The sequence below is a fragment of the Callospermophilus lateralis genome, chromosome 16 (genome assembly GCF_048772815.1).
Source record: "Callospermophilus lateralis isolate mCalLat2 chromosome 16, mCalLat2.hap1, whole genome shotgun sequence".
NCBI classification, from domain to species: domain Eukaryota; kingdom Metazoa; phylum Chordata; class Mammalia; order Rodentia; family Sciuridae; genus Callospermophilus; species Callospermophilus lateralis.
In genome coordinates this window covers 80,903,523-80,925,886 of record NC_135320.1, presented here as the reverse complement: position 1 = coordinate 80,925,886, position 22,364 = coordinate 80,903,523, and the positions used below count along the sequence as shown (strand labels likewise).

The 22,364-nt window shown below is 41.8% G+C and overlaps 1 protein-coding gene and 1 long non-coding RNA gene across 6 annotated transcripts in view; one reads left to right on the top strand and one right to left on the bottom strand.

Annotated features, from left to right (window-relative positions):
* The window catches only part of Asap1 (ArfGAP with SH3 domain, ankyrin repeat and PH domain 1), a 341,517-nt gene that overhangs the window by 203,767 nt on the left and 115,386 nt on the right, over window positions 1–22,364 (top strand). For all 5 annotated transcript variants that reach the window (XM_076836260.2, XM_076836257.2, XM_076836258.2 and 2 more), the window contains exon 5: window positions 5,716–5,861. In XM_076836260.2, the coding sequence (XP_076692375.1) occupies window positions 5,716–5,861 (146 nt within the window). The remainder of the gene's footprint in view (window positions 1–5,715; window positions 5,862–22,364) is intronic.
* Window positions 11,042–22,364, bottom strand: part of LOC143382251 (uncharacterized) — a 29,050-nt gene continuing 17,727 nt past the window's right edge. The window contains exons 2-3 of the long non-coding RNA XR_013088946.1: window positions 14,427–14,558; window positions 11,042–11,807 (exon numbers count right to left, since the gene is read on the bottom strand). This is a non-coding gene — a long non-coding RNA (uncharacterized LOC143382251). The remainder of the gene's footprint in view (window positions 11,808–14,426; window positions 14,559–22,364) is intronic.

The following is a 22,364-nucleotide window of genomic DNA, read 5'->3' as shown; positions in this document are numbered from 1 at the left end:
GGGAGGGGGAAACACCTCTCACCTCTTATATTCAGTGAGAGGGGCCTGTAGATTAAGCTATCAAAAGCCGGGAGAAAGGTTTATAGTGTATCAATGGGAGCCTCACAGAAAAGAAGTGAAAACCTCCCAGCCTGGGAGCTTATATATGATTTTAATAAAGGGCCATAGACTGTGGAGAATTAAGGAGAAAGGGAAAAGGAGGCTTGGGTTTCTAGGGCAGTGGATTGTAGGAAGGTAAATAGATAGGGACCCAAATGGAAGGTGAGGATGGTTCTAGTGATGTTTGTTTATGCAGACATACCCCAGCATCTCCTCCCTGTTCCCCCACCAGGGTTTTTCAGCTCCTCAGAGGGGAGAAGGAAAACACCTTCACAAAGGAGGAGGCCTGTGCTGTCTTTGGGCAGCAGGGGGTGGGCAGATTCCTGCCTGTCCACTGCTAATTACCTTCAGTTCCATTCAGTTTTTAGTGGTGGCATATTCCGATCCCCATCTGTGAAAAGTGCCCAGCTCTGAGATCATAAGGGCCTCGGTTTAAATTCCCTGGCTTATGAGTTCTGTGATCTTGGGCATCCTCTGCACATAGGGTGGTGGTGGTTATTTCCATCTCAGCAGACTTGGTAGTAAGAGGAAATGCAGTCAAGTATATAAAGGCCGAGTGTGTGACTAGCAGCCACTGAATGACCCAGAAACCAGCTGCCGTCACTGTTCTGTCTTGACTAATGAGTCCCTGCTGATTGCCTGGTATGGGCATAGGGGTCACATGCTGGAGTGTGATGCGAAGACCGTGTTACAACACAGAGCATGTCAGGTGGTCAGTAAACGCTAGTCACCTCCCCAAAGATATGCTGGCAGTTGACATCCTGACAGAGTGACCCTTTCTGATTTACTTGGTAAAACTGTATTTGGGATTTTTTTGAAGTCAAACAATTTACTCTCTGTCTTTCTTACAGTAAGTGTCATGAATGCCAGAAATCTCACAAATGTTGGGAAAGAGTGGGTCCTCTTACTGAATGGACCAGATTTCTCACTTTTCCTGTTCCATCCAGTCTCTCCCCTCTCCTGGTTACCCATGCCATGCTGCCCCACACTCTTGAAGGTTTTCTGTGAAGATCTTACAACAGAGCTTTCTGCTGCTGTCTTGGACCTCTTGAAGAATCCATCCATTTCCTGTTCCACTAGTTCATCTTCAGTCACACTCATCCCTGTTGTGCATCCCCAGAGCCTGCTACTTCCCTCCTCTTTCTGGACCCCGAGCTGGCATCCCCTCAGGTAGCTCCATTCCTCCACACCCTGTCCCGCCCCCCAGCTGTTTACTCCTCCAGAATCATGTCTTGCCTCTCACTCTGCACACCTGTTGAAGATCTGCTTGATAAACTCTTAATTTTGTACAAAGATGTGTGTGTACATGCATGTAAGACCTTTTTAGTAAATTGTCACTGATAGATTTATAATGAGTATGTTAAAAAACATTAAAACGTGAGGCCTGCATACCTATGCTATTTGACATTGCATATGCCTTGGTGTTATAACAGTCACAGGTAACAATGGCTGACATTTGGGGGGCTGTGCTACATGCCAGGCACTATTTTAAGCACTTGATATTTAATTTTCATAATTTTTATTCTTTTAGGATTGTTATTATTCCCAAGATATATTTTTCTAAACTGCTATATCTTAAAATGTGTACATACATGAGAAAATTATGTGTGTGTACATATAACATTTACATTACTATATGGGGACACAGATACACACATAGATTACCTGGTTATTCAGTTATGCAGTTAACAAAACATACATGATCTAGCCTGCACTTACTCATCTGGTCTTACCTTCAGCCTCTCTCACATCAGATTTTATGTTTCAGTTATTTAATAAGCATAATTCTTCCCTTACAGTGTCCTGGTGCGGGTGAAATAGGAGATTATGGGAGGCAGTTGGGTCAGAGGAAATCCTCAACATGTGCTGGCTCCCTTCCCATGGCCCCCCTCTTCTTAGCTGAGTCCATCTTGGTTTTCGATGAATCCGTCATCACGAGTAGATTGTGCTGCTTGCAGTTCCTCCTAACCTCTGACTGAGACTCCAGTTCAGGACAGTGTCTGTGGCTAGGGGACAGAGAGAGATTGGAATAGGGTAGGGAACTGGGGAACCATTCCGTCATATTTTATTTCTTAAGCTTCATGGTGAGTACATGGATATAGTGTTAATCTAAACATTTCCTCTTACTTCATTTAGACTATTTTATAATTTTAAGCAAACAGACAACCTGTGTGCGAGTGTTCACCCCTGAGATGCTTCCCTTGGAAATAGTTGAAATGCACATATTTTTTCACTGTCCTCCTAAAGCAGAAAAAGAGAGTGTGTGTGGTGCACTTCTCAATGGTAAGTGAGGCCTCTCAGGCCCAGAAAGAAGGTATCAGGGACAGCTGTAGTAGTGAGGGTGATCAGACGTGTGTGCACTGTCTGTTGAGCTGCTGTGCCCTTCCGTGGGTGTTTTTCTGAGTCACTTTTCTGTATAAACTTAGGCAGGAACCAGAAACTGCATTTATTTATTTTTTCTTAATATCTCAGCCAGAAACGCTGACATCTGCTGCAGGCATCGTGAATTTTTAATGTGCTGATGATTAGAAGGCTGCTGGGGCCTCGTTTGATTTCTTTGGCCCACTCTGACACTTCCTTCCCAAGTTGTTCCCCATCCAGACCCATGTGCTTTTTCCTAAGTGCCCATTGCTCCTGTGCTGTTATGGAGGGTGTTTGAAAGTAAAAATTTAAAATGATTCATCTCAGTTGTGGAACAGCCTAGGAAATTCAGAACAGAATGCTCTTAACTTTGTGAAAATGAGTTTGGTGAATCCAAGTCAAGAAGGACTTACCAAGCCCTAGCTTTGTAAGTCCAGCTCACTGGAAGATCCAGATCACAGTGCCTGTTGGGTGGGATGCAGAGGTGAACTTCCTCTTGTGGCCTGGTGCCAGGGAAAGATTTTATGTGTAAAAAAGTGGTAGGCCGTGGAAAGTAGTGCAGTAGAAGTACAGAGAATGGTGGGTAAGGGACGAGCATTCCCAGCTTAAAGGAGGGCTTTACAGAGAGGAAGTGGTGTTTTGGATTAAGCCTTTAAACTTCTGACTTTGACAGACACCTATCTGCTCATTTGTTCATTCATTAAGTACTGTGCATCCACCAAGGGCTTCTGTGCAAATGTACGATTCTCTGCACCACTGGAGGGAAGAGGAGAGAGGGAACTGAACGTGGGACATCTGAAGTGCTTCCATGTGAAGGCAGTTCGGTTGCCTCCACTCAGATTGCAGTGCAGGCCATCTTCCATGCCTTTACTTCAGGGGTGTGGGGAAACGCAGTACTCCCTTCTGTTCCACAAGCCTACAAGGATTGGGAACCTGTACATCCACGATGAATGGTAATGTCTGCCACCAAAGTTAAAAGATCTGCACAATTTGACAGAGTCACACAGGGTGCTGTGTTGATAACATAGCAAGAACAGCAACAGAGAGACCAAAGCCAAGAGATGAGATAGCGTAAGGCTGTTGGCATGGGGATAAGAAATTGTCAGTTTTAGGATGGACTTTAAAGGTAGATGCAGCAGGGTTTGCCCATGGACTGCATCTCAGGTGTGAGAAAGAGAAAAAACGGGTATGTCTTGGTGGATTTTGTCATTATGCCATTAAGAAGTCAGTGTGACGGGGTTGTGGCTCAGTGGTAGAACACTTGCCTAGCAAGTGTGAGGCACTGAGTTCTGTTCTCAGCACCACATATAAATAAATAAAATAAAGGTTCATTGGCAACTCAAAAAATATTGGAAAAGAACAAAGAACTTAAGTCAGTTGTTTGCCATTGACTGAGCTAAGGAAGCATGGAAAAGGAGGTTGGGGAAGATCAAGTGTTTGTTTTAGACATGTTAACAGTGAACACAGTTATTGGACCTCTAAGTGGTGATAGTAAAGAGATGGGTTGAATATACAAGTCTGTATTTTAGGGCAGGAATATCAATTTGGTAGTACTTGAATCCTTCAGTCTGAGATCTCGAAGGGAATAGGCATAGGTGGAGAAGAATAAAGTCCCAAAGACAAAACTGGGGCTTTCTTACATGGAGAGGTTAGACAAATGAGGAACCGACAAAGACAGTGAAGACAAAGGAATGCCATGAGGTGAGGACAGTCAAATGAGTGACATCCCAGAAGCCACACAGAGGAAGAGTTGTGCAGGTGGGAGTTGGTTATGGAGCATTCGTCCTAGTAGAGAAATATTTATACACCTGGTGTCTACTCCACAGCACTGCAGGACCATGAGGGAGACATCAGCCCCACTTTATAGTTTGGAAAGCAAGAGCTCAGGGATTCATAAGACTTATGCCTATTGTGTGCCAGCTAGGGTGGTCAGCGTAGAAGTTAAAACAGACCAACGAAGTAGCAGGCTCATAGGTGGCGAAACCAGACGTCAAGCACGGATGCACCTAGTCCAGGCCTGCACGTTCCACACTAAGAAAAGGGACGTGCAAAGCCTCAGACAGTATTGCTCCTCCTACCTGGGGTGTGACAAGATTAAAGGAAACTAAGATTAGCTGCAGGGAAAGAAATGTGACACAACAAGTTTATTTTCCTTTTGCATTCCAAGATTGGTTTTCTAAAAATTTTATGCATGATTTCTTTTTTTTAATATGTAAATAATTCAGTTTATTGTTCTAAATAATTTTTTTTCATTTTTTTAGATTGATAGATTGATTTTTATTTATTTTTTAGCCATATGATTTATTTTTTAATTTTTTTAGTCATACATGTCAGCAGAATTATGTATTTTGACATATAATACATACATGGAATGTACATACATCAATCATAATGTCTATTTTATTCTGCTGCCCTTCCTATCCCCCCACTCCTCCCCTCCTCTCCCATCCTTTCTCTCTATCCAATCTAATGTGACACGCTTTTTTTTCTTTTTCTCCTCCAACATCACATATGCATTCTGTATAACAATGAGGTTCTCCTTCCATCTTCTGTGCAACTCCCCTTCTCCCTCTTTTTCCCTCCCACCTCTCTTCCCTATTTAGTGGTAGTCTTCTCATACTCTTCCTCCCTACCCCCCTTATATCAGAGAAGACATTCGGCATTTGTTTTTTAGGGATTGGCTAGCTTCACTTAGCATAATTTCTCTAATGCCATCCATTTCCCTGCAGATGCCATGATCTTGTTATTTTTTAGTGCTGAGTAATATTCCGTTGTGTATAAATGCCACATTTTTTAATCCATTCATCTATTGAAGGGCATCTAGGTTGGTTCCACATTCTAGCTATTGTGAATTGTGCTGCTATAAACAATGATGTGACTGTGTCCCTGTAGTATGCTCTTTTTAGGTCTTTTGGGTATAGTCCGAGAAGGGGAATAGCTGGGTCAAATGGTGGTTCCATTCCCAGCTTTCCAAGGAAATGATTTCTTAATCACTTGAAAATATGAGACCTATGTGACTGTCTGACTATACAGGAGCTAGTGGATCAATCAGGATATAAATGAGCTAAATAATGTGAAAGGAAAAGGGGAAGCTTCCTTTAGGAGAGTGAGAACATTTAGTGTCCTGCGACCCACTTTCTGTTCAATAAGTAACTGATGCTGTTGCTCTGCTTCTCTTTCTAGAGTTTTCAGTGATCAGTGACAGAAAAACTCTTCACTGTGGCAAATGATAACTCGGTTCCTTTTCTTTTTTAGACCATGTACAAAATGAAGAAAACTATGCACAAGTTCTTGATAAGTTTGGGAGTAATTTTTTAAGTCGAGACAACCCCGATCTTGGCACCGCTTTTGTCAAGTTTTCTACTCTTACAAAGGAACTGTCCACACTGCTGAAAAATCTGGTAAGTCATTTCTTGTGTGATTAAAAAGAATTGTAGTCTAACAAAGCATAAGATCATAGATAGAGAACAGTTCCCTATTCTTTTCCCCAACCCTTGGGCCTGGGGGTGAAAAAGAATAAAAATTAAAAGCTGTTTTCTCCTAGATCTGGAGGTCATTTTTTTTTAATTCCATTGTGACATTACTAGGATTTGAACCCGAGGCCCAGATGATAGCAGGGTCCTTTTGTCAAAACCAAGAGAAACTACTTAATTTGAACTCTTCTCTAGTCTACTGATTTTTGAAGATAATCTTTAGCAACTTTTGCTTTCTAACTAGTTAAGAGTGATAAGATTTCTTTATCTGAAATGAATTGCAAGTATTGTACCTCACTTGTGTGAAGATGGTCGTGTGTTTTGTTCCTGATTTACAAATAACAAACCTCGCTCAACTCCCCCACATCCTTGACCCCGTCTCCCCTTCAGAATTTGATGACAGGAAGAATACCTGCGAATCAGGGATACTCGAGACGGTGACGGAGGAGGTGGAGTGCCAGGCAGTAGTGTCGCGGGCCGTGCTCTAACCCTCCTCGACCCGCTCACGGTTCACACATGGAAAGGCCAGTGGCCCATCATGTGGGCTCTCCATGTGGATTGATGGATTGTTTTGGTGAAAATATCCTTGGAGAGCCATCACACTTCCTCATGAATTAATTTAATCAAGTCTCTCTTGTGTCTCGAGTACAAGGAGGTCACAGATGCCGGAGGAAAAGGATTTCTGTTGTTAGCCGGCTGAAGAGTAGCTGTTCCACCCCCCTCCTACCCCCAATCCCCAGTGTTCACTTTTGCCCAGTTGGGGATCCAGGTCCTGAGCTCAAGATGTCCTCATGCTGGGTCAGTGGCTCATACGCCACCTAGGCTTCTGTGGCCTTCAGTGATAATCGTGTCATAAAGCCACCTGATACAAAAGAGCTGACACATGAAGACAACCTGTTTGAAAAACGACAACTGCCCTTCTTCAGCCTGTTGGCCTGCATATTGGACCAATCAGAATAGTCTTTTTAAATACGTGTGTATGTGTCTGACTTCCTGCCATTCTAATTGGTGGTTTTTACTGTCGAATTAGCCTTACACTGACAATCAGCTAAACTGAAGGAAAATAAATGCAAGCTATAAAAATGTTTATTTTTTTCAAAAACTTGAGAAGGATAATTTTGAGCACAGGAACTAATGTTTTACGCCTTTAACAAGACCACAGTATTGTTGCAAATCTTAGACTGGCAGAATTTCTTTTATTCAAAAGAGGGCCCACTCCTGTCCTTCCTTCTGGGTGTTACCTGCCTTTTTGCTGGTCATGTTGCACAGAAGGTGGTGTGGTGGGAAGAAAGGTGGTAAACAAGACTGACAGAGTTTACTTTGACAGAGAAGGACTCAGGAAGGTAGTTGTTTTCCCTGATATCTTGCTCCCTTTGTTTCTAGGAGAGCAAATGTATTTGACCTAAGTTAAGAGTCATTCCCTTCAAGGTTCCTGCACCAGTCCCTGCTACTTAGCTACCACGTAGATTGCTTCTAAACTTTGTGCGTGTGTATACGTGTGTATGCACCAGCCAGTTGAGCAAGGGTCCGTTGGCAGTGTTTGCGTATCTAATAACTCTGCTTATCTCCATGTAAAAACAACAGATCTTCATTGAATACCTTTGATGAACCTGGCCGTGTGGTGGGTGCTTTTTTGTGGATGATCTCCATTTAACACGTTCCAGCAGGCCAGTGTTTATTATCCCTGCAGGCCAGATGAGGACCCGGAGCACACTGAGATTGTGTACTTGGCTCATTCAGGCTGTTAGCAGATGCGAACCCAGCTTTCTGTCTCTGAGGCTACAGTCTGAACCTCGCTATAGATGCTGTCTGTCACCTTATGCTCTCTGGTTGTCCTGCCTTCCTAGCTAGAAGTGCTGATCTAGCTATGCCCTCAGATCAGATACACTCTAAGCTGCAGGCCTGTTTCCACAGCCACTCCCTGTAGAATAAAAGTCTAGGAAAACCTTAAAGAAATGGCTGGAAGACCTACTTCGTTTCAAAAAGAAAATAAAGGCATACTTGGGAGCCTGAGGCAGGAAGATCACAAGCTCTAGGCCAGCTTAAGCAACTTAGCAAGACTGTCTTAAAATAAAAAGGACAAGGGGTGTAGCTCAGTGGTAGAGCATCCCTAGGTTCAACCTCCAGTTCCACAAAACATAAATAGTATATAAAATAAAAGCAAACATTTTCCCTTTGAAGGTGGCAGTGGCGGACCTGGTGATGGGGCAGGTGGAATGGGTTTGTGTTCTGGTTGGTTGCTGAGACAGTCCCAGAGGTACTGCAGCCTGAGAGCAGCAGTGGCTTGCCACTTCCCTTCCTGTGCTTGACCAGGAGAACCTGATCTGCCCAGATTGGTGGGGCACACCTTGAAGCTCAGGGCTCGGGGGAACCAGAGAGGGCTTTCCTGGTCTGCTAGCAGTACCTACAGTCCACACTGAAGAACACTCCCATCCGACAGTATTCCTCAGAGGAGTCTCGAACATCCTATTTCCTTAGACTAGTGAAGACTGGAAGCAGGAAGCAAAAATTAATGAGTCAAAACAGAGAAAGGTAAAAGAAAATACTTGGATATTATTTAGACCTTCAAAATTATATCTTAAAAGACACCAGTGTCTCTGTTCCAAGTCTAAGTGCTAAATACTGAAAAGCCTCATTTTTCTAATTAAGATATTGCTTATAAAGGGTATTTTAATAGTTCATACTAAAACATTACTTGTTTTTATGGAAGAAAAGGAAAGGACAGCTTTTGGGTTAGGTCTTGTAATAGCTTTTTGCTTTTGACTAACCCTAGGTGGGGAAAGGCTTTCAACGCCTGTGTTAATTCTGAGCAGTTGGTATTTCGAGTGCATTGTGCCCGGGCGTTCTTGCAAGAGCGGTTCTGAGAAAGACGAGCACACTAAGCAACGGTGGCTTTCTTACCTGCCATGCAGATGTTTTGTTCTGTTTTTCCTTTTTCTGAACTTTGAATGATTGCAAAAGGCATGACAATCAAGTGGAATGTTGTTGAAAACTCAGAAGAGCTACAAAGATGTTGATATTATGTTACATATGGCTGAGACTGCTTTTGGTTAACCAGCTTCTAAGTTTTAACTGACGTCTGAGGATGGGCAGAGGATTGCAATTTTCACTGAGTCCTGTGAACTCATCCTGGAGTTAACACATGAAGTTGGTTTTAAAATAACTTGCTTTTCCTACTCCCACTTTCCCCCAAGTTATTTAAAATGCTTCTTTTAAAAAGTTACTCTACCTTGTAATGTAGGATCCAAGAGTCTGTGAATTGCAGGTGGAGAGAGGAATCAGAGTTTGGTCTTAATCACACCTGAAATCCTACAACCAGCCCAGTAGCCTTAGGCAAATCTCTTGGCTTCTCTAAGGCAACTTCCTACCTGTGAAAGGATCGACAGTGCTGTTTCTTCCCAATGTGGTCAGGGAAGTAAATCACTGAACGTAACACCTGACCCATGGGACGTGCTTAAAAAATGGAAGCTTTCATGATTATTCACGTCTTCCCTTTGATCATTGTGGTAACTCCAGTGTCAAAGCAGGCATCATTGTTTTATAGATAAGTACACTAATTTCCCAAAAAACACTATACCTAGAAAGTGACAGAATTAGGGCTGTGAGCATAAGTTCTCTGCTACAGGTGATGCTGTTTCAGCAGAGCCAAAGCAACCATGGCTGTGGGAATCCCACAGGACTCCACACTCACTAGCTCTTGAGATCCCATAGGAAGGATTTAAGGCTAATCACACAGGATGACAGGCAGAAATCTAGGGGGGTATGGCCCTCACACATTTGGGGGGTGCTAAGTATTTTGGACCTCTTTCTTCTTATTCTGTTCTCTCATACCCCCTTATGCAGTTTGCCCCCCCCCCTTTTTTTTAGCTCCCCAGCAAATTTTCTTTGTGAGGGTCATGATCACCTGCTCACAAGGAGTGGGTGTGAACAGGTCTTGGATCAGTAGTCCCCTGGTGGGTTAGGAATAACTGCGACTAGGAGAGGTTTGGCGTACCCGTTCCCATTTTCCAGGTGTGTGTCTGTTTGGATAAGGCTCCTGTGATTTCCAGTCCCATGACCTGTGGACTCCGATGGATGGGACATTGGTCCTCCCTCTAAACTACCACCCTACGTTTTCCTTCCCTCATTGCTCATGGCGACGAGCTACCTGACGCTGTGGCCACTGAGAGCTATACTAAAATAGTTTGTGTTGGGTTAGCTTGAAAACTGTTTGGAGGGGAGGGGTCTATTTCTGTCTTTTTCCTTCATCAGTTTTAGCACATTGGAAATAGTGAAAGTATTAGATGGTAGTTCTCAAACTTTTGGGTCTTGGGGTCCCGATCTCAAAAATGATTTAGGATATGAAAGACTTTTTGTGTATATTATTTCTGTCCACATTTACTGTCTTAGAAATGAAAACCAAGAAAGTTTCATGTATTAATTTCTTAAGATAATGAACTTATGTTCCCTTAGAAGCCCGTTTTTTATGAGAACCCCCATCTCCCAAAAAACAAGAAGCATGGTGCTGGTTTACATTTTTGCACATGCTTTCAACCTGACTTGCTAGAAAGTGGCTGGCTTCTCGCATGCACCTCCGTGTTGGGTGGTGTTGAGATGAAGCGGGTAAAGTGTGGCCACACACAGGTCTGTATGGGCAAAGAAAGTGTTCAAGGTAATTATGGTAGTTATTGTTTTTGATACTACACCAGAATTTGACAAGTGATATCTTAAGTCAGCCATGGAAATAAAAAAAGAAAACAAAAATAGAAGAAGTCACCCATGTAAACCAAACCATATAATGGAGCTTTAACTATTCAGATGCTGTCAAGCCTGAGGTGACAGATACAAGTGTTTCAGAATTTTGGCTTTCTCTGAAAGCTCTCGTTTTATCATTACCAATAGATTCTGTCGGTTGTTGACCTTGAAGTGACAGCCCCCCTCACTGATTTCAGAGATGAGTTTAACATATGATACCCAGATCTGAATAACCACAGTTTGCCAGTTTTTCTTTCAAGGAAAAAAAATGGTGTTTATTTTTGCCAACTTTTTGCCTCTGTGACAAAGCACTACAGATAATTAACTTTAAAAGGATTTATTTTGGCTCACGGTATTGGAGCTCTTAGTCTGCAGTCGGTTGGTTGGCCTGTTGCTCTGGCCTGTGACAAGAGTGAGTGGCAGAGCGAAATTGTTCACCTCAAGGCCAGGAAGCCAAAAGTGTGGGGATAAGAAGCACTTTGGATCCTGGGTCCCCTAATCCCCTTCAAGGGTGTGTCCACAGTGACCCAAGGCCCTCCTCACAAAGGTTTTCTCACCTCTGGATAACACTACCCGTGGGAGAGAGAAATTTGGGGACACAGAGAAAAACATCCTGAATCTCAATAGAATCACCTATGAACTGTTGGAATGCAGCTCAGGAGCAGTCCAGCCTGCATGCTTGCTCTCCTGTCCTTGGCAGCAGGAAGTACCAAGGTGTGAGGGCAGTGTGCAGATACCAAGAACACTGTGCAAACTGTGACCACCCCCACCTCTAGTGCAGCCCCTACTGTCCATCGATATTTATTAAAACCTCAGACCAAGGTGTTCCTTCCCATGTCTAGATAGCCTGCATCGTCTGCTTTCCTAAGTACATCTCTGTGCCTCAGTATCTGACACATGCTGAAATTCTTTTCCATCACGTATGTCAAGGACCCTGTCATCCTTAGTTCAGATCTTCCTCTCTGGGACCTTCTTGCTTTTAACACTCCACTCCTGGCCTTCAGACACTCATGTCCACCTCACAGCGCAAAAAGACAGTGAACCCATCCCCAGGAGTTTCAAAATATTAACTGTTCCACTGATGTTCAAAACACTCCTAGTCCAAAGTTTCCTCCAGGACTCAAACGCAGCTGTGAACCCCTGTAAAAATAAAAAATTGATGTGTTTTTAAGATACAGTGGTGGATAAAACATGCAGGCATAGGGTAAACATTTCTATTCCAGAAGGAAGAATAGGAAATAGGAGGGTTCAGCCCAAGTCAGATGGATACCCAGCAGGGCAGACATGAAATACTAAAGCTCCATGTCTGGTGTCCAGGGCACACTGTGTAATGTGGGCTCCCAAAGGGTTGGGCAGCCCTGCCCCTGTGGTCTCGTTGGCAGCAGTGCACATGGGCACTCTCCTGGGCTGGCTTTGCATGGCGCCTGTAGCTTCGCCTGACAAGTGTGGCATGTTGCTGGCACCTCTGCTTCCTTGGGTCTCACTTGTAGGTTTGGCTTGACTCCCACAGCTTCACTACCCTTTGTCCTGTTGGGGGCTACTCACATCCACTCTGATCCTGCCCGGATTCCTGGGTTTTTCTGAAATTTTGGTGGAAGCTGCCCTGACCCCAGAACTCTGGTAGTCTATATACCTGTGTTTTAAACAGCTTTTTCTCTGCTATCACTGAAAGACCCACCAAGAACGGTATAGAAGAGGGAGAGTTTATTTGAGGGTTCACAGTTTCAGAGGTTTCTGTCCATAGACCTCTGGCTCCATTCCTTGAGGTTCAAGGTGAGGCAGAACATCATGGTGGAAGGGTGTGGTGGAGGAAAGCAGGTCATATGATGATCAGAAAGCAGAAACTAAGGTCAGCTTATCCAATATATTACCCCAAAGGCATTCCCCTCAGTGGCCCACCTCCTCCAGCCACACCCTACTTGCCCAGAGCTACCACCAAGTTAATTCCTATCTGGTGATTGATGTGCTGATTAGAGTAAACCTCTTAAAACCCAATCATTTCATCTCTACACCTTCTAGCATTGTCTCACACAAGGGCTTTTGGGGGACACTCATACCCAGACCATAATAACTTGCATCATGTGGATGATGCCAAGGTCTACCACCAGCACAAGCTGTACTTAGGCCCATGGGAACCCTGATGGATTGTAGCAGCCTTTGGGTGCCTTGCTGGATGAGCACAGGACAGTGATTCCCTAGGCAGTATCATCTAGCTCTTTTTTAAAATTTTTTTATTCTAATTTGTTACATACGACAGCAGAATACATTACAATTCATATTACACATATGGAGCACAAGTTTTCATGTCTCTGGTTTTATACAAAGTAGAGTCACACCAATTCATGTCTTCATACATATACTTAGGGTAATGATGTCCATCTCATTCGACTGTCTTTTCTATCCCTATGTCCCCTCCCTTCCCCTCCCACCCCTTTGCCCAATCTAGAGTTCATCTAATCCTTCCATGTTCCCCCTCCCAACTCCACTATGCATCAGCCTCCTTAAATCACAGAAAACATTTGGCATTTGTTTTTTGGGGATTGGTTTACTTCACTCAGACTCCTAGAATAGCTAAAGCAATCCTTAGCAAGAAGAGTGAAGCAGGTGGCATCACTCACTATTCCAGAATTTAAACTATACTACAGAGCAATAGGAACAAAAACAGCATGGTATTGACACCAAAATAGACTGTACCGAATAGAGGACACAGAGACTAACCCACATAATTACAGATACCTTATATTAGACAAAGGTACTGAAAACATATATTAGAGAAAAGATAAACTTTTCAACAAATGGTGTTGGGAAAACTGGAAATCCATATTCAACAAAATGAAATTAAACCCCTATCTCTCACCATACACAAAACTCAACTCAAAGTGGATCAAGGACCTAGGAATTAAACCAGAGACCCTGCACCTAATAGAAGAAAAAGTAGGCCCAAATCTCCATCATATCGAATTAGGCTCCTACTATCTTAATGAGACTCCTATAGCAAAAGAATTAAAATCAAGAATTAATAAATGGGATGGTTTCAAACTAAAAAGCTTCTCAGCAAAAGACACAATCAGTGAAGTGAATAGAGAGCCTACAGCTTGGGAGCAAATTTTTACCACTTGCACATCAGAACATTAATCTCTAGGATATATAAAGAACTCAGAAAGCTAAACACCAAAAAAACCAAATAAGCCAATCAAAAAATGGGCCAAGGAACTGAACAGATACTTCTCAGAAGGTGGTATACAATCATCTGGCTCTTTACTCAAATGAAAGTCTTGGATGCAATTTGCATTTCTACACCTTTGAGCCTGTGGTAGGTGTTAAGACTTTGCTGATACTAAGATACCCCAAGACTTGTTTTCTACTGTGCCTGTGCTAAGCACTTGGCTTTGTGGGTGCTAATAACCATATCCTCCTTTGAACTATGTACAAAGAAATATTTTAAAAGAAAGAGCACTTGGAAAGACTGGTGGAATCAAGTAAAGTCAGTAGGGATTGTCCAGGGTATTGCACCAGTATCAATTTCTTGGTTTTCATAACTTGCTGTATAAGATTCTGCTGTGGGGAAAGCAGGTTGATGGGTACGTGGGAACTCTGTGCAATTTTTTCCAACGTTTTGTGAGTCTCTGACTTCAAAATAAAAAATATTAGCCATCGAATTTTAGTTTGTGGGGATTTAGGGGAAAGGGTTTAATAATACATAGTTACGTAAAGATTTTCATATAAAACAAATATTCAGAGCAAAAATAAGAGACTCACTTCTTTGATATTCCTTTAGACAACTATCTGCAACCTTCAGCCACTTCCTTTGTGCTTCAGATTTTGTAAACCAGTATTTCTCCTCCTGATGAATTTCTTCCTTTGGTTAAAGTCCTGTATGTGGTCACTGTTCTGAAAAGATAGAGCGTTCATTTCCACAAGTGAATATTTCTCATGTGTGATTATGTCAAGGAAATGCTGCCTCCCAGTGGTGAGAAGCCAGAGAAATGTGGGCACACTCTGTTGTTCTTTTAATACATCTGTGGTGTGATTAGTACATGGACTTTAAATTCCTAGAGACCCAGGTAAAAGTAATTACTGAGCATCTTCTTACTTTGTGGCCTTGCCGGGTTACTTGGGTTTTCTGGGTCTTTTTTTTTTTTTTTTTTTTTTTTTTTTTTTTGCGTTTTGTAAAGTCGGATTAACCATACCTCCTTGCCATATTCACTACCAATTCATTCAAGTGTTTATTGAAATTCTCCACATGCACTGTGTTCCCACAGGAGGGATACAGCAGGGATAACACAGGTCAGGGCCTCTCACTCTTCGAGTTTTTCTTCTAGTGGCATTTTTAAAAATAAGGTATGTGAATTACCTCTCCTAGGTTTTGGTTTGCTGTATATGCTAAGTGGATAGTGATGTTTTTAAAAAAAGGTTTTAGAACCATTGTTTTAGTTGACCTGCCAGACCCCTTGAACTTGTCCTTCTCCTGATTAAAGATGCTTCCCATCAGAGCCAGCTCCAGACAGAGCAAGCTGTCTGCTGTGCCTGGAGCGTTCACTGTCCCACGCATCCACACCCTCATATATCCCCTTTTCTCTACTCTGGGGCCCCTTTAGCAGTTAATGTATTAGCAAGAAGACCTTTCTTTACATAGCAGCTTCCTTTTTTGGAAAAAAAAAAAAAAAAAGATGATGCTAGTTTGGCTGTTTCTTAGTGCTTTTGTTGTTCATTTGATTAAATATAAAGTACCAAAAGTATGTTCAGTTTTTTGTTGTTTAGGCCATTGAGAGGAAAGCAGTAAAACCATTGCTTGCTAAATAGTGCCAGCTGGGCCGATTCTACTCCCAGCTTCAGGCCGTCACTGCTTGTGTACTTGGCAAAGAAGTTAAGGAGTCAACAACAGAGAGTTGCATCCAGTTAATTTTCCCACACCATAAAATAGGACAAGGAAGGAGTAACTGGATTGAAACTGATTCTCAACAGGAAAAGAAAAAACATTTAAATGTCATGCCCTTGGAGAGTCTCAGTGTGGCAGTGGTTTTAGAAAAAGCTTTTTAAAAATAGGAGGTTCCCAGAAGGATACTAGTTCAGCCAAGATGTTCCATATTCCTGGTTCCTTCTCTGTTCTAAGCCTCTGAACAGTTCTGTATCTTGCCCAAGAGCCAAAGTGTCATTTAACAGTTGGAAGGCAGTTATTGCTTCAGAGCTGTTGAAGCAAAGCAAAGATTTCTCTAGCTGTGGAGCATTTCCTATTGCAGTGTCTGACTGCAAAGTATTGTGGTTTGGGTTAAAGGTTTTATTTTTATTTTATTTTTTTAGTTGTAGATGGATATAATACCTTTATTTTATTTATTTTGATGTGGTGCTAAGGATCAAACCCAGTACCTCACACATGCTAAGCAAGTGCTCTAGCACTGAGCTACAACCTCAGCCTCAAGACCTTTTGTGTTTTTTTTTTTTTTTAAGATTCTTCTTTTCTTCATGCTCAAATGAGAGTAGCTGGAAATGTGCATATTAGATCTAGAATTCTATCGGATTATTTCTCAAGTTCTTCTTAAAATATTGAGAAGTATAAAGGTGATGGGAGTGCTCAATGGTAAATGGGTAGCTCCTGTGCCCGGAGCCATCCAATTTTGTAAAACCTCACCTTTTTACAAAATAATCATCCATAATTGGAAGGTTTGGATTTTTGATCCAGCAGACGTCTCTTCATGTCCTACCAGGCTTTAGTATAGTATTGTGGGATGTTTTATGAAGTGAGACCTATTCATGTGGATGGGCGGGCGATTAAGAGGGAAGGGGCCCCCACCTTATTATGAAAGTCTTACATGTTTACTCCATTTCAGAAATGTGAAAAATAAGAATTATTATCTAATGCTAAATTCTGTTAATATTTAAAAGTATAGTATTCCTCTGAAAACATTTGATAAATTTATACAAAGAGATACTGATAATTTAGATATTTTAATGTGTCTGTCTATACTTTATGTAGACAAGAGAGAGGAATTGAGGGGTGCAGAAAAAGATACACTGAATCTGAAAAGGGAGGTGTCCATGAAAGGTTGGAATGTAGGAAGCCCTTGAACCTTTGAGATGGAAAACACGCAACTCTGAGCAATCCAGCCACAGAAAACAGCCTGATGCAGGGAGTGGGCAAGTGCAAGCACAGGGAAGACTGTACCTTCAGATGGCCTGCGTCCTCCCTTGAATGTCTGCTTCCTAAATCAGTCTGTCTGGTTGGCGCATGCTGAAATTCCTTCCCATTACGTTGTATGTTACGAACCCCACTTTTCCTGAGTTGAGGTGCCCTCTCCAGGAACTCTTCCAATGACAGACATAGACACAGTTAACCATCTCATCCAGGTTGAACTCGGCAAAATCCTTGAGGTTAGTTGTATTTTAAAGTTCAGAGATTTGTATATTTTTCTAAAAATAGGTGCAACAGGTGTTACTGGCCATGTATTAATACCTTTCCAGTGACTTCTCTGGCTTATAATTAAACACAGTTTTATCTTAGCATTAAGAATGTGAATATTTACATGAAGTAGGATAAATACAAAACTATGAAGAGTCCCACCTCAAGTCAGAGCTTCCAGCCAAATGGACTCAGGGCAGGGCAGGTTTTGCCACCAAGTAAATTTAAAAAAATGAAAAATATACATTATGCATGTATTTTGCAAGCTTTTCTTTTGTTGCTCAATAGCTCTTGGTAGTCATATAAACAAAACTGAAAAATATTTTAGCAGTCTATATAGCATTTCTTGTATAAGTAGACCATAATTAATAATGTGGATTTTGCTTTCATCAATACAGCTATACCTGGTGTTAAATTCATTCAGTACACAGAAATTTTAGATCACTTCAGGCTGAATTTAAACCATTGATTTTTTTTTTTTTTTTTTTTTTTTTTTTTTTTGGTAACCTTGGTTTTCTGTTAAGATTTACATTAGAAGTGTTTCAGATAGACATTCAGATCATGCATTTTAAACAGGATTAAATTCTCAGGCTGTGGATTTTGCATGCAGTGAATAAGACTTTTCACCTAAAGTTTGTGTTTGTGGAATGTGTATGTGATTGCCAAGTGTTATTCAACCCGAGACAGACTCACAAAACAGCATTTTAGTACTAGGAGACGCCTGTTTTAGACTCTGAGGTCTGAAAGAGGAAGGCAAGAAAAGGAGGAAAGGAAGAAGGGAGGGAGAAATCAGTCACTTTCTGATGGAGAGTTTCATTAACCTCAAGAGAGGGCTGAATTTCAACAGGAATGGTCCTGGATGCTTTATGGTGCCCCTAACATTTGCTAATCCATATGTTCTTTACAGAAAGATAGGCTCTAGTCCAAGCTATTTGGAAGAAAAGGTGGGGGCAGCATGGCAAGACCATGTCTCCACTAAATAAATAAAAGAGGCGGTCTTACCCTCAAAGCCTGCAGGCAGGTAAGGTTAGCAGTTGTTGTTAATATTTTTTTTAGTTGTAGATGATGGACACAATACCTTTATTTTATTTTTATGAGGTGCTGAGGATCAAACCCAGTACCTTCCACATGCGAGGTGAGCACTCTACCACTGAGCTACAACCCCAGCCCAGATTAGCAGTTTTTTATGTGTAACTTTTACTTACACAAATAATGATAACAATAGCATGTATTTATAGAGTGCTGTCTGTATGCCAAGCACCATTTCAAGCACTTTACATGCTGTTTTGGTTAGGATGTGCTGCAGTAGTCAATTAACTCCCAGTTCTCCTGTCCCAGGCTTACTGAGGGGTCTGTTTCTCATGGTAATGCTCAGAAAGGCAGATGGAAGCTCCTCCTCAACAGGATTTGCAATGGCAGGAGAAGAGAGTAGGCAGACATAAAAAAAATCACAAATTTTCCCAGATGTTTTAGGTGTGGTTCCACCTCCCTATTTAGGGACCAGGAAGTGGAAAGGAAAACATGGAGTCTTTAGTGATCATTACTGTCTGCTGCCTGTCCCTCAAACCAACATTTCCAGGTAGTAACCGTAGTTATCCTTGTTTGACAGCTGAAAGAACCGAGTCATGGGATGTTAAATAGGTAGAAGAGCCAGCATTCAAACGTGGGTGTCTACTCCAGAGAGCACTGGACTGCCCCTCAAAAGATATGGACATCCTCTTCTGGAATAGGTTTACTGTTTAAAGTTGTGTTGCTTTGGCTGGATGTCCTGGGGCACACCTGTATACCCAGCTACTCAGGAGTCTGAGGCAGGTTGATCATAAGTTCAAGGCCAGCCTAGGCAATGTAGTAAGACCCTGACTCAGAGGGCTGGAGATGCCCAGGGGAAAAGTGCTTGCCTAGCATAATCCCCAGTGAGACGTGCACACACACTCTCACATTGATTTAAAGAACAACAATTAAAGCAATGGCACAGTTGGTGGGAGGACAAGGCCAGCACTGTTTGAGATGATTAGCTTTCTGTCTGCATGATTTCAGTCCAGGAGCCTCCAGAGTTCTCTTTCCAGGCCTCAGTCAGGAGGTGCATTGTGAAAAGCAAATGTCGATACTGCCCCACATTCACTCTTCCCCGATTTTTCTATTTTCCATCTCTAGGAAGTCTTATCTAGATTCTGTCACTCTTCCTCACTGCTTCAGATTAAAGGTCTTGTCCTGAACTGGTTTTGGATTCCTCTGCAAAATGTTGCCTCTGAGTTTCTCCTCACTTCCACTGACCATTGCCCTCAGACAGGGCCACTTGCTCCAGAACTGACTGTTGCGAGGTACTCCAGCCCAGCTGTGGCACCTTCTTCTGGGCTGCTGTCAGCATTGGAAACAGATAAGCAAGGGTAGCGTGGCCGAGTTTCATACTCCACTCGAACACACCAGAGGGGTGCTTTGAACTGTATACAGCCTGCACAGGTGTGCACAGAGGCTACATCCAGTGCCCCCGACTCCTTGCCTGGAAACAAGAGTATCAGAGTGTGAGACTGAAACAGTGATACTAATCCCCTGCCTTGTCCTTTGATAAGAGTTTTACATTGAGCAGCTGTACATGTTTTCTATGGAGATTTACAGTGCATATTGTATGTTTAAGGCTTGGACATTATATAATAAACCTGTCCAATACAGTGCTTCCTAATTTGAGCAAAATCTTTCCCATTGTGTAAGAAACATTAACATCCCATTGAACTACACTGAGAAATGCTGATTTAGATATTTCCCTGGATCAACTAATCCATTTCATTTGTTCCTTGTTTTTTAATTGTATTTCATTTTACTCTTCTTCTAAAATTTATTTGTTTATATTTCAGTATGTAATTTCTGATGATTTTTTCAGCTGGTGGGTTTTTACACTTTGCCTCTTCTTTTTATTTAGATTGAGACTTTTGGTTTCTTTGGTACCTATAGATTAAAACATGAGGAAGTGGCTGCCTAATTCAGCTTTGAACTTGTATCTCACTACATCATTCATTAAAAATGACTGGACCTTTTTACTGACTTGCGACTCCAACTGTGTTAAGTAGTTGAAAAGATTGAAAGTTCAGAGAGCTGGCAGAAGGAGGGCCACTTTGAAGCCAGATACGGCTGAGTTCAGATCTCTACTCCACTGCTTCGCAAGCTGGGTAGCAGACAGGTTGGTTTGTTCACTCACTTGCCCCTTCATCCAGAGAGCAGGGTATCCATGTCTTCAAAGAAGAGGGACCTAATCTTAGCCATATTTAGGAAACTTTATTTTCTTAAGCTAACAGGCTGTTTTCCTTAAATAGAAATACTAACTAGCACTAAACAATGGTTGATACACTTTATGGAGAATGAGTGGAAATTAAGGTCATCATTTTAAAAGAAGACTTTAAAGGGTACCTTTGACTCAACTGGCATTAACCAAGTGCCCTCTCCATCCCAGGCTCTGCTAAGAACGAATGTCTCTTCTGAGTAAGAGATTGCTTGTGGAGAATATTTTAATAGTCTGCTTTTGCAGGGAAAGGTGGGCATGGGTATAGCGCTAGACTTTTGAAACTTCTTGCTTTGAGTGCCCACAAGTAGGGGAAAGTTTTATTTGCTTTCCTGGCAGCAATTGGTATTACAGGCATAAATCTAAGAAGATTCTTCCTTTTCTGCAAAGTGGCCTTGAGATACATCAGCCATCACAGTCACCATTTAGATGGCTTCTTTGAGTTCTGAAGATTTCAGTGAAAATCAAATGAAATGAGTCTCAAAACATGAAGACCAAGCAGACAGGGCAGGGCAGTTCAGGCTGCTGTCTTAGCAACTAAGTGATGACCGCAGGGCACATCACTGTGTCCTCCCAGGACATGGCAACCCCTTGTGGGCCTGTATATTTATTTTATTAAGGATTCTTCAGTTGTGTTAACATGCTTTCTGCATAAAAATCAGTTGTTGCAAAACTTATATAACAATGTATGATAGAGACATTCATTGAAGACAAGGAGAATATGCCTTGATATCACTTACAGTATGGATTTGTTCTACTTTAAACATAGCAAATTATAGATGACATGCATGGAAATGAAATTAAAGGTCTGAAACTTGATCATGAAGTGATTATCATTTCAAGCACACTGCAGAAATCCTTAGGGTTGGTACCACTTTTTCAAACCAGGGCCTTGGTACATAAGCTCTTCCCTTCTGCTTTCTCATTTATCTTGGTCTTGCAGATCTTAGCTGCTCCCCCTTTCTGTATAATTATCCTCAAATGAAATCAAATGCTGCACATAGTGCGAAGAAAAATAGTGCTTTCGTTTTCACTCCGTGTAGGAGATGATGTTAAATCTAACCCACCATTTACCTAAATTGAATTAGACAAAATATGATTGCACGATTTTTAAGTTAAGGAATTCTTACATTCCCCTGTACTCCTACACCTACCCAGTTTTCTCTGTAGCACTCAGTAAGGCTGTACTTTCTGATAAGTTCACCTTGTCAGTCCCCAGTGCTGTAGCGCATGGTGTGATTTCATTCTTACTTGGGGCTTTCCCAGGTCCTCCCGAGCATTCACTCACCTCTGCACTTCTTGATAATTATGTGTCAGACTTTGGGCAAGTGATTTCCTTTCTCTGGCTGTCAGTCCTTCCTTCTGTACAGGAATTTTGAACTTTCTTCTACTTTGGACAACCCTTGGTCTAAGGCTAGTGCTTCTCAGACTTGGCCTTGATTCATTTCACTTGGAGAGTTTGTTAAAACTTAGGTCATTGAGTGCCACCTTCAGAGTGGCACTTAATTAGGCTTGGCATTGCATTCATTACTAGCGAGTTTCCAGGTGGTCCTGGAACACTGGTCCCGGGACCATGCTTTGAGAAACACTAGGAAACATGCCATCCTGGACAGAGACAAATTCTCATGCTATAGAAGAGCTACGACTTCTTTCCTTCAGATTCACTACCTTATGATTTTTTCTATGTGTGCAATCTGATGTGTATCTTGTATTAAATGGTCAAAGAACGAGTTGAATGAGAAGTGGGCCTCCCGTCAACTGTATCAACTGCTTGTGTTTGTGTCATATGTCTACTTGGTAAGAGAATCAAAAAATAGCACCATTTGCTTACTAGAAACTTGAAAAATACTGTTCACTGTTAGGGGTTGATCATATTTATATAAATACACATAAATATATATCACATATATCTTTGTAACCTTTTTATTTATACATTTTATCATGTATTTTGAAGTCATGTGATCCATACTACAGGAGTTTACTACCTGTTTATCTATTTTGAAAATGCCTTCCTTTACTGTAAACT